This window comes from Panthera leo, chromosome C1, assembly GCF_018350215.1.
Source record: "Panthera leo isolate Ple1 chromosome C1, P.leo_Ple1_pat1.1, whole genome shotgun sequence".
Lineage (NCBI taxonomy): Eukaryota > Metazoa > Chordata > Mammalia > Carnivora > Felidae > Panthera > Panthera leo.
In genome coordinates this window covers 54736975-54749840 of record NC_056686.1, presented here as the reverse complement: position 1 = coordinate 54749840, position 12866 = coordinate 54736975, and the positions used below count along the sequence as shown (strand labels likewise).

Sequence of the window (12866 nt, the reverse complement as noted above, 5' to 3'; positions counted from 1 at the left end):
GGTTTGTGAATCTGAGCCTCATGTCGGGCTCTACACTAACAGCACAGAGCCTGCTTGGGATTCTCTCCCCTCCTCCCCCGCCATGGGCTCTCTCTCTCTCTCTCTCTCTGTCTCAAAATAAATAAATAAAAATTTAAAAAAAGAATCAATAGTCTTTACTGGTAACACCTGAAAATAATTTCAAATAAGGGTATGGCAGCTAAACATAAAGATGACAACCAAATTCTCAAAGATTTCAGAAAGAAAGCTAAGGCTCCCTTCTGCAGTCATTAGGTCAGTGGTCAATTCAATTAAACATCTTCCAGAGTCTTGTGGAAGGGGATGGAAGAAACGGATGAACAACAAAACTGCCTTGACCTCCCTTTCCCCAACTAAACATGACCATTTTGAGGACAGCACAGTGGCCTACCACCGGAATGAGGGGGTTATTCCTCTAGAAGTCTTTTCAGAAGACTGAGAGCCTCACCCTGGAAAGAGAGTACCATAGAAGACCCTGGAAACACACCCCTCTTTGACATTAGGCAGCCAGCTTCTTTGGGTTTGAAATCTGAACTGAAGGCTTTACCTAGGGTCTCTTTATTACCTTTACAGATAAGCAAGGAGGCTTATATCCCAAAAATGGTCTAAAAAAGCATCAGAGGATGGAAGCGGGTACTCTAACAATCTAGAAATGTAGAGGGGAGAACGGAGAAGTGGGTTTTGGAAGAAAACTTTTGGTAATCTTGTTGATGACACAGTGCAGTATAGGTGGGTGTCAGTGGTCAAGTAAGTTTGGGATATTTTGTAACTAAACCCTGAAAGACTGCCCGGAGAGCACAGTGATTAAGAACATAGGTTCAGAATCAGACAGACCTGAGCATGACTGAATATCCCAAGTCTATCACCTGTAGCTGTGTAAACCTGGGAAAACTACTTGACATCTCTGAGCCTCAGTTTTCCCATCTGTAAAATAGGAGAAATAAGAGCATTTATCACATGGGGTTGTATGGATGAAATGATGTGCATAAAGCATTAAGATGATACCCAGGAGAAGAAACTATAGCTGTTATTATTGGCAAAATAAAGGCTATCAGAAGTCCTATAGTAAATAAAACCCTGCTGATTTTGTTTTAACATAATGTTCCTGAAACTTGTTTGTGTACCGAATCGTTTTCCTTTTTTATTGGAGGAAGGCACATGGGCACACGTAATGATATAAAACATCGATATAAAACCTGTACCACCTGTGTGTGGTACAGGTGAATCTCCAGCCCTCTCCTTGATCAGCTTGGATGCTTAAAGCACAGGAATTTTCACACATAAAGCAAGCACTGAACTACCCCATTAAAAGAGGCAGCAGTGATTACTGATTTTTAGAATAGAGACAAATGCCTCTCCTTCCTGTCTCTTACTAGATCTAAATAGCATAAACTTGGTCACCTCTTCCAAAGCAAATGTAAAACAAAAAGCACACGGCACCCCCGAGAAAGTGCCCAAACTGAACCCACAGGCACAGAAGGGAAGCACCAAAGGGTCTTGCCAGACAAATGTGAGCACCAGTAGAATAAAAACTATGGAAAAAGATACACTAGAAAATTTTGATCTTTCTTCGGTTTGCATGGTAGGTGTTCCCATCCTATAAAGCTTCAAATAAAGAAATCCAAAATATCAGATTCAATATCAACATTCGCATATAGAGTCCCAAGTGTACATTTCTGATAGACTTTTCCATCACCTGTCATGATACTTAAAGTTGACTTCGTAGGCTGATGAGCTTCTCAAAATCAAACCAGAGAATAATTTGTCTTCAGTGGCAGCTTGATTAACTTGTGGATGCAGTAAGGTATATTCTTTTTGCTGTCCCCTAAAATCTCCTTTTCAAACCCTAGTTCTTTTTTTCTGAAGTAATTAGAAGGATTACTCTAATTGCTAATGGCTCTCCCCTACAAAAAAAGAAAGAAAGGAAAAGGAAAAAAAGTAGAAGAAGAAAGAATACATTCACCTACCAAAATTAGGACCCTTGGCGGAAAAAGTATAAATTTTCAGTTATAAGATGAATAAAGTCTGAGGATCTAATGTATACCCACCTAACCCCTAAAAAGGTAAATATGTGACATGTGATGTGTTAGTTAACTTGATGGGAGGAAGCCTTTCAATATATATATATATGTATATATATATATATATATATATATACACATATATATATATAGTCACATTGTACACTTTAAGTATCTTACAATTTTGTCAATTATACTCAATAAAGCTGAAAACAAAGCAAAACAAACTAAAAAATGAAACCCTTCATACAGGCATCTGACAGGGAAATTATACACTTAACATGAAACACACTGGCTATGAAATGTGTCTTTCTAGAACTTTCCTGAATCCCAAATGATGGCACAGCAGCTTCCCTTACAAAACATACACTTTCTATCTGCAGGGTGGAAAGCAGGACACTCCTAAGGGCTAGGAGCGCAGGGCAGAACACATCCACAGACTCGTACTATGACAGTTAGCATTCAATGCACTAGGACATGCCATGGGGCCACAGAACACCCACACCAAAGGAGGGATGGCTGAAGCTCTAAAGCCAACTGCCAGGCAGGAGGAGGGTGTTGCTCACACTGCAGCAGCCATGGCCATTCCCGGTCACATGAAGCACACTCAAACAGTAAGACATACCACTGGTGGTCCCCGTACCACTGCCCGAGCCAGGTCCAGGGGATGAAACCACAGTCCTGTAGGTGGGTGGTGGTGGGGGAGGTGGGGTTGCTCTCTGTCCCAACCCAAAATCTTTGGGAGATGAGATTGTTTCTAAGTAATCATCTTTAATGAAGGTCTGCTCAGCGATTTTCTTCTGGACTTCTTCTAAATTGAGCGGCGATGGTACATTGCGAGGAGGACCAGGGGGTCCTGAGGGGCCCGGGGGGCCCGGAGGGCCCGGGGGCCTGGAGCTGGGGAGTCAGATGGGTTGTCTGATGCAGCTGGTGGGGACACCACCTTTTCCCTTGGAGTCAACTCTGGAGTAACATGTTCCGGGGACGTATCAGAAAAATGGACCCACTTTTCTTCAGCATTAACAGCAACAGACTTGGGGGACAACACTGGGCCAAAAATGCTGTCCAAGTCATTGATTGATGGTAGTTTTTCAATTTTGACCTCTGTGGCTGACTGGTCATTTCCTGTGGTTAAAGTAGTTGATTTTTAACTTTAATTAACTTTGTGAATATTATTTGTATGGGGTGGGGGTGGGAGGGGTGAGGCAAAGAATAGTAAATAGATTGCCTTGTGAGGTTAAAAATAACTAGACCAGAGCTGAAGGGGAGGAAAGAGTTCCCTGTCTCCATAATGTGAGAATTATCATTTTATGTTGTTATTTTACCCTTTTTGCTGGGTGACCCCAGTTAGCTATTTTTACCACCATTGAAAGCATTGAGCATGCTCCCGCTCTCAAAGGCTGCTCACAAGAGTGCAAAGTGTGATCATTTTGAAAAGGCTGCACTTTGAGAAGGTTCACAGAGTACAGCCTCTGAAACTGCATTCCAAAAGGGAGGTCCCTTCTGAAAGTCTGGCCTACTGAAATATAGACAACACAGTAGAAAAATAATTGATAGCTGAAAATCACCTTCATATTTGACAAAGACTGTCTACTTGAGCATATTAAAATGTTTAGTGAAACTAATAATATCTGTCAGTTTAAAAAATATGATAAATAGCTAAATACACCAGAAACAGTACTACGATTATTTAAAGGACTATCCCCACATATATATTTACAAACACACACATATACACCCCACGTACAACACACACAGGTTATTGAGAAGACATTTACTACTTATTAGAACTATCACATATATACTTATTTAATAGGGAGGAAAATTGCAAAACATCTTTATAATTTCTTTTCTCATCAAGTTCAACCTGTTAACTTCGTAGGCATAACTGTGAAGTACATGAACCAGAAAAGTCTCTGGCCTAAACATTAGCATCAGCTATTCTTTTTAATTCTTACCAGTAATAAAAGGAAAAAAATTGAAAACCATCTTCTGCAGCCTGACAAGGAATGCTTAGTCAAAACAGCAATGTGAGGAAGTGCACTTCTTAAAAACTATTGAAATTAGAAACTGTTCCCTGAATAATTGTGGGGCATGAGCAGAAGCAACTAAACCTTTAAAGAACACTTTGGCTCTAAGAACTGGCTTAGTACTTCCATATTTCGTGTTTGAAAAGAATTAACCTTCAAGGTTCCCAGGCCACAGATAAATGGGGTAGCAGTTTTCATGTCCCACAATATTTATAATTTTGTCGCTGGTAGAGTTATTTGTCTCTAATATATTTATGGTAATACAAGGAATCAAAATGATTTGAACTTGGAAACACCCTTACCTATGATACTCTGGATGACTTTTTGTTGGATTTTAATCAGTATAAATTTCAAAAATGACTATGCCTTGCACTTGGTCTTATTGATGAATACCTACTCTGTAGCTCTCAAGCTCACCAGGCTGCATATATAGCGAAGGATGAAACTTCAATAGAATTCCAAAGGTGATAAAAACCATATTCTAAGGGTCCAGACACATAAAATAGCAATGACTGCTTTGGACTTGCTAGTCCAATAATAGATTATAAATTGCATGAATATGTAGTATTGATTTTAATAGAAGGTAAAATGTGCCTTAGAAATATCTGTCTAAAGGCATGTGGCAATTCCTTGCCATATTTCATTATCCTTACACATCTCTTTGCCATGGGATATTATGGATTACTGGGAAAAAAAAATTCCCCACCTCCCAAGCTTACCCATATGCTGCACATCCTGGGAGCCATCCTATGTCTTTGTAGACTAGACATAGTTTTAATTTGTAGTTTTAATTCTAGGAAAAAAAATTATCAGTTCTTGGGACAATGCAAATTGTGCCTTGAGATTTTGAATCTGTAAATCATTAAAATGAGATCCAATGAAGTGAAATACCAATTAAACAAGGACGTTTGCTATTGAGATTGTTTTCTTTCACTTCACACGTAAACGTGGCTCTCATTCAACAAAATGACACAGAGGGAAAATTAGTTGAGAAAGAGAACCGTTTTGTGAAACCTGAGAGTGATACTTTAAGTAAGTGGGAATGGAAGGAACACTGAATGCGAACATTTTCACGCTTTGTGTCTACAGCTTCTGACACATCCATGTTGAGGTCCGGGGCCACCGCTGGTGGCCGTATCACCCCAGAACAGGAAAAACGGAAGCTCACCTGGTGCAACTGTTAGCGGGGAACCTGTTCGGGGCGGGGTGGCTGGTACATTTTTGGGAGGCAGTGGGGGAGGTGCTGCAAAGACACAGGAAGTCAGGCGTTATTGATGATTTTCTCCCTAAATTACACAGTATTCTGCAGGTCAGCAGGATGTGCGCTTTCATTCACATTCCTGCTGTTGGAAATGTTACCACCATTAATGGTCTACAGATTTCTAAGTTCAGAGCTAAGAAACTGAAGCAGGACCCCTTCAGATTCTTCCATTTTATGCTAATGAGAATTTGTCAAAAGAATGTCAGATAATGATAATGTCTTCATTTTATTTATTCATTCCTTTCTTGGATGAACTTCACGCACCAACAAAGTTCTATATCCTGTACTAGGAACTAGGGGCAAAGGGCTAAATAAAAGAAGCCTCTGTCCTCAAGGAATTTATGAATGAATGGATGAATATCATGTTAACAGATGATTACAATCCAGGGATGGTCGAGGAAATGAGAATTATCTTGGTGGAAGCTCAGATGAGGGGGTTTTTAATGTAATCAAGATAGTATTGCCTAGGTTGAGTCTGGAAAGATTTCTCAAAGTCATATAACTTAGGGGCGCCTCGGTGGCTCAGTTGGTTAAGTGTCCAACTCTTGATTTTGGCTCAGGTCATGATCTCACAGTTGTGAGATCAGACTCTACTGTTTAACATTCTCTCTCTTCTCCCTCTTCCTCTGTCCCTCTCTCCCCTCAAAAAAAAGTCACACATCTTAAATTTTAGTATATTTTTGAATGTCTGAAGCAATATGATTTGGAGCAAGGAAGAGTACGTAGATTCCCTTGGTAAAAATTATGGCTAAACAAAACCCTTCAGATAGAAAAAGTATTGTATCACTGCCCCAACCCAGAGATTCAACCTTCTGAACTAGACTTGTCATTTTGCGGGCAAAGTTAGGGATTACTATTTCAACAGGTACATTTTTTTGTCTTATTCTTTCTTTCTTTTTAAAAAATGTTTGTTTATTTTTGGAAGAAAGAGAATGCGAGCAGGGGAGGGGCAAAGATTGGGGGCGGGGGGGGGGGGGGTGGGTTGGGTTACAGAGAATCGCTGACAGCTTCGACGCTGAAAAAGCATACCCGAACTCACAAGTCCTGAGATCACGACCTGAGTCAAAGTCTGACGCTCAACCGACTGAGCCACCCAGGAGCTCCTTATTCTTTCTTTAAATGTATGGTTTCCTGTCACCTGCTACATTTAGTAGATTCAAAGAGTTCCCACTAATCTCATAAACCAGTGACTCTGAATGTGGCCCAATCTTTCATAACCTAAAAGCAGAGTGGGTCAGCTGGGCCCTGGCTGGAGAGCTCTTACAGTATCCTCTCCCTGCCTGCATTAAAAAGAGCCCCTTTGTGTCACTCCACCCTCACTTGACTTCATTTAATTTCAGAAAGCATCCCATCTTTCTATACACCAGGCATGGCTGACAGCTACCATCCTAAAGCCCAGAAATACCTGGTTCCTAATCTTAGTTATGAGCTTCTGAAAACTCCACCTCAAACGGATCGTGTTTTTCTACAGAAGCTGAGAGTCAATCAGGGGCTCTGTTTTTGATGAAGGTTCTCCGCAAAAATTGAGATCATCATCAATAAAAATACACAAAATACCATAAGAGCCTCATAATGTAAAATAGCAAATTTATGCTGCAACCATGAAATGAGCAAACTTATGCAATACATCTCGATTATACAATAGCCTTTGCTGTGCTAAGTGTAACCACAGCACATAAAACTCATAAAACTCTAAAATGTCAATAATTGGTCTTAAAATCAATACATTATCTACATAAACATTTCATTTATGGACTTTCTTGGCATCTAGGAAAGGTTTTCTAGGAATAATCTGGATGGCTCAGTTTCTAAAGAAAGCTTTTCAAGGAAGTTAGAGCTTTTTCACTGGCTTTGTTTCCCAGTAGCAGAGAGAAACATTCAAAATCACACCACTGGGGTTCAAATTCTCTCAAAAACACATCTTTGAAAGTTTAGACGTTTAAAATAGTTATTGGTGATGCTGTTTTTCTTATCCTGTTTTATGAGGGAAATACCTTTGGAAGGACTGGATCACCTGGTTTCATAGCACTAATCCCAGTAAACAACCTCTGGGACTTTGATCAGGAATCTCCTCGGTTAATTCCTACGATTATTTTTAAGACCCATAATGCAGAGCCCTGGGAAGGCTGAACTGGTAAAGTATTAATTGGTGTGTATCTATAGTATTAATTTCCCACAAAGGAAAAATATTCTCTGCATCCCATCTCACAACCAAACATCCTTTTCTGAGACCCAATTTTCTTCCTACAGTCATTTGAAGGAGTACTTTCCACAAGCACATATGCTACGGGAAGTTTACTGAAATGAGAACTCAAGAAATCCATCAAGTGGGTGGCTTGACCGAATGAACAATCCATTCAGGCCAAATAGCTCAACCCACCACAGGTGAAGGGCTATCAGCATCTTCAGGAGAGGGTGGGGGGTAGGGGGCGTGCTGAGATAGCATCGCTGATGGCCCTGCTTTAAGACAAGTTTGCCCTGACCTCCTATCTCAGCTTCCCACCAAATAGCATCATTTCTCTTGCTCTCCACTATCCCTCTTTCTTCTCAATGTGTCCTTTCCAACAAAATAAATATGCATCCTCCTTGTCCTGTAGGACTAGCAGAGACTATCTGACTTGTTCACTTCTGTGTTCTGTGATAGTCCAGTACCTGGAGCATGGTAGATTCTCTAGCTTACTTGCTTCTCTCTCTTCTGTGTGCATGGTGAATGAATGAATGAACAAGCCTATAGGATGTCAGAAGAAGCTGTGATTCAAAGTTAATAATTTTATTATATTATTCCTGCCTTGACAAACTGCCCTAGACCCCTTTACCTCTAAAGCCTATTAGAATAACCTCTTTTCTAGGGCGCCTGGGTGGCTCAGTTAAGCGTCTGACTCTTGATATTGGCTCAGGTCATGATCTCGGAGTCGTGGAATTGAGCCCCATGTCAGTTTGCACTGAGCATGGAGCCTGCTTGGGATTCTTCCCCACTCCCCCCCCTCCCCAACTCATTCTCTCTCTCTCTCTCTCTCTCAAAATAAACTTAAAAAAAGAATAACATGTTTTCTTAATATTATACAATCCAAGTGTTGCTTATGTACTTTCTAAGAGTTGCTTAATTTCACTATGCAGACAGTAAAATGAGTCACTTATTTTTCCAGACAGAGCAGACACAACTTACTTCCAGTGGGAAAAGGCCTTGTTAACTTTGGCGACTCGATGCTTGGATTAATTGGTTGGCCTGAACCCCATATCTCAGGCTGATCTAAAAGAACTGGAAACATAAAAAGAAAATTTCCCAGGGTGAGTCCAAAAAAGAAACATTCCTGGATTTTAGAACTTAAAATGTCAGTTTAAAGATGACATTCACAAAATTATCTCCCTCTTGTCTTAGTCCTAGCAAAGTAATTTAGAAGTGTGCTGGTCCTCATTCTTTTCAAGCAAAGAATGGAAATGGCAGTGGTGTGTGTGTGTGTGTGTGTGTGTGTGTGTGTGTGTGTGTCTGTGTGTGCACACATAGCTAAATAAAATCTTTCAAAATACAGTATCTGCATTTTCTTCCTGGTTGGTCACTTAAGGACATTCTGAATGTTAGTACATGTACTGGCTCTGTTTTGGGCACCCATTTGAAGATCCAGGCATTAATCCCATCCATGAATGTTCATTTCAAGTTGGTTTATTTAAAGTTTGGTATGAATATGCTTCAAAAATGAAAATGCCTGGGTTCTGTAGAGTGGTTCATATCTTTAAAGGATAGTACAGGGTCTTTAAATAAACCTTTTATGACATCCTAAAGAGAAATGAAATTACCCTAAAAATGTTTGGTAAATATCTTAAGAGAACCAACAAAATAAACAGGGGCTTCGATACCTAAAGTAAACTAGGGAAATTAGGTATTGGGCCTAACGACACTGAACCTAACGTAGCTTCCATTTCTTCTATCTTCTTGTTTTGATTTTTTTTATTGCTATAGTAACAATGTAAACAACTAGGTTTTCTCCATACATATCATTTGCCAGGATCTATGGAAATACTGCTTATAATTCATTATGTGGTAAAACACAGGCTGGGTGGTTAGTGGGATATGAATTTGAATCCAGCCTCTAAGACTGTAGGAACTTGGGCCAGTCATTTCACCTCTGAGCTTGCCTTCCTTCTGTTTAGAGATAGTAAGAGCAATCCAAGAGTTACTAAAAGGATCACAAGAGATGATACATACAAATAAAACGTACACAAAATGCATATAGCACACTTATCCCAAGGCCAGAATATTATTAAATATTCTAATCCTTACAACACCAGCCTGTGGTTGATTAGTGCCATTTTCAGTAGAAGAAGTAAAGACTAAAGGGATTAAATAATGTGCCCAAGAGCTACCTATTGGTAGCTGAGAGGGGCTGAGATCTGATCCTGGGCGTGCATACATGACTCCAAAATACAAATCTTGCCCCCAGGCCTTATAAGTTAGTGACAGAAGAATCAATGAAATGCAGTGAGAGTGCGTAGATATGAAAGGTTAAGTGCAGATATTGGAAGAGCAAGTGTGCGTGGGCAAATGCTGGAATTTTATCGAACTTTGGGGGATGAAACCACCTCAAGAAAAAGCAAGCCAGGCTCATGGACAAGTTCAGGTGTGTCTCTCCTCTCCACCACAAACACAAAGATGGTCTTGGTTATATTTTGTTTTAATATGAAAGCAAACATTCCCCAAAGATGTGGAGTAGCATTTTTTCCCCATGGATTATATGTGGGACACCACCTCAATTTTCAAAGAACTGTTTTCTAGGGGCGCCTGGGAGGCTCAGTCAGTTCAGCATCAGACTCTTGATTTCAGCTCGGGTCATGATCTCACGGTTCATGAGATCAAGCTCCATGTTGGGCTCTGCATTGACAGCGCAGAGTCTGCTTGGGATTTTCTCTTTCCCTCTCTCTCTACTCCTTCCCCACTCTCTCTCTCTCAAAATAAATAAACTTTTTTAAAAAAAAGAACTGCTTTCTATTTTGTAAATCAGGTTTCCATACAGTCAGGGGATTCCTTTAATAGGTAGATTCAGATGCAACAAATCAAATCCCACCTTTAGTCACTATACAATTATGTCATTGAAAGGAAAAGTGATCATAGCTGAGTTAATAAGACAACTGATAACCCATCGCAAGGCCACCTTTATTTAGGGATTTTAAGTTGTAGACATTTAAATCCCTAAAGGCGTATTTAGGGATGTTCCTTATACATCTTCCTAACTGTATCATTGAAAAATATTTTGATGTGGTTGACTGCTAGCGGTCTTCCAGTATCTATTCTCCATTTCTTCTATAGTTAAGAAGTTCTAGCTGGCCATATGGCACTAAATTCTTTCTGATTGGCTCTAGTTAAAGTGATGCCTGTCTCTTCCAGATTTTGCTTTCACGAGAATTGGCAGTGAATTCCACTGGTCCTCCCTGTCCCCCACCCCCTCTCCACTTTACTCTCACTGGGAGATGATGAGAGCTGGAGCAGCTCCCGTGGACCCAGACATGAAGACCATGTACTGAGAACAGCAGAACCACCCTACCATCCCTGTATTGTTTACTTTGAGATTGTTAACAAAAGACAGAAATAAAATTCTATATTGTTTAGCTCCCTGTAATTTGGAGTCTCTTTGTTACTATAGTTTAGTTTACTCATTATGCTTTCAAGTCCTGTTGTCCTCAACAGTTAAATTTTATTTCTTTGCCCAACGGTATAAAAAATAACATTTTATTATACACATACAACAGTGCTTTTAAATCAAATGATGTTTTTTAATAAAAACATCCCATATTACCAAACACGGACACTGGAGATATATGCATTGTACGTAAATACATTTCAGAAATAGATTAGATCCCTTTAATAAAGAGTTTCATTTACGTCAGCAAGGTATACATTATTTATAGCCATCCAAAAAAGATGGTTAATTTTAAAAAGTTAAATATTTAAATCTAGGAATAAATGTTTAATGGGTAAACCCAATAAAATTGGCTGAGTTGATAATTTTTTCCACAACATTTTGCTTGTAAGTTGCTCAATGAATCAAGGTCATTCCTGGGTCTTGAGCCTGCAAACAAGTCTGGTGAGCAGTCCAACTGACACCTCCAGTGACAAGGTGGAGAAGAGAGTAAATGTGGTCAGAGAGGCTAGATCACAGTGACAGTGACTGTGACAGGGAGTTTAAGGTCTTGGTCCACAACGATAACTGTTTGGACCCCAGGGCACTTATTCCCTGACTTATTCCCAGTGATTTGTATAGATTTACAGTAATTCTTACTGACCACTTTTGAGGAGTGAACTTGTTAATTATTTGATATTTCTGGAAGCAAGGTTTCAAATCCTAAAATACTAGAGGTTTGCAAATGAAACTCTTATCCCCATAGCACGCCTGGATCAGAGCTTCTCTTTCACATGAGGATCTGATGGTACATGGCTCAAGATACATGCCTTTCCTCTAGGTAAGTTATACTTCAGTGAAAAGAAAAATCTATAGAGATACACGTTTTGCCTACCTTCTGTCTTCTGTTCATCAAAAGCTGATTCTAATGGAGGACCAAAGAGGGGAGCAAGGGCCGTAGTGTCATCTGGAGGCTTTTTGCTAAATTACACCCATTAAAACAAAACATAGAGAAAGGGGATATTAATGCTAAAAATATATACAAGCTTTCAAATGTTTTTCATGGCAAGGCAGATATATGTGTGCATATTTGGGTACATACATATGCATGTACGCAAGCTCCCATGGGGCCAGAAAGTATATGTAAGAATGTCACATGTACTATGGACGAGAGGATTGGTAGGAGATAAGATCCCTAGTTCTCATTGAGGGACCAACATAATGGTCCATTAGAAATAAGCCGAGAAACTCTTTCAAGTCATCAAGATTCTCTATACTTAGAAGAGATAGTACGAGAGATAACAGTTTTTTGCAAACCATTTAGTTTCTTCAGATCTCAAATACCATTTATATTTGTCTGCATCACATCCCTGTATTGTAGCTAATGCAGTTTGTGATTAGTGAAAGTCAGTCATAGGTAGGTTAAGTGAAAGGCACCCAGGAAGTTTGTGTTTGAAGAACTAGGTCTACTATTTTCTAATTTCCATACTCTCTCTCCAATCAACACTCACAAAGACTAGTTATAACCTCCTAATACCTTAAATAGAGCACATCTCAGAAAAAGAAGGACATTGAGAACTCAAGGGGAAGGGTGAAAATACGTTAAATTGTTATCCTTTCTCCTAATTATTACTTAAAATGATTATTAACAAAAGGCTGCAAAATATTCATTTCTTCCCAGACTCTATTTCCCTCACTGATCCTGATGAGTTCTGTGTGTGTAATGGGAGTGAGAGGGGACGGGGTAGGGGGTCAGGAGGAGGGAAAATGAAAAGAATCCAGCTTTTAAATAGAAATAGTAGTCTTTTTGGAAAACAATGCCCATTTGTACAATACTTAACTCAAAGAATAGACAATGCAAAATACAGCATTTTGCCAAAAACAAAAAAGCAGAATAGATTCTTTTGGTATATGACAGGTGGAA

General features: G+C 39.6%; 1 protein-coding gene across 1 annotated transcript in view; it reads right to left on the bottom strand.

Annotated features, from left to right (window-relative positions):
* SGIP1 (SH3GL interacting endocytic adaptor 1) overlaps positions 1-12866 on the bottom strand; it is a 199248-nt gene that overhangs the window by 59308 nt on the left and 127074 nt on the right. Inside the window, 5 exon segments of the mRNA XM_042952054.1 lie at positions 2665-2925; positions 2928-3164; positions 5238-5312; positions 8497-8589; positions 11838-11923. Of these exon segments, the coding sequence (XP_042807988.1) occupies positions 2665-2925; positions 2928-3164; positions 5238-5312; positions 8497-8589; positions 11838-11923 (752 nt within the window).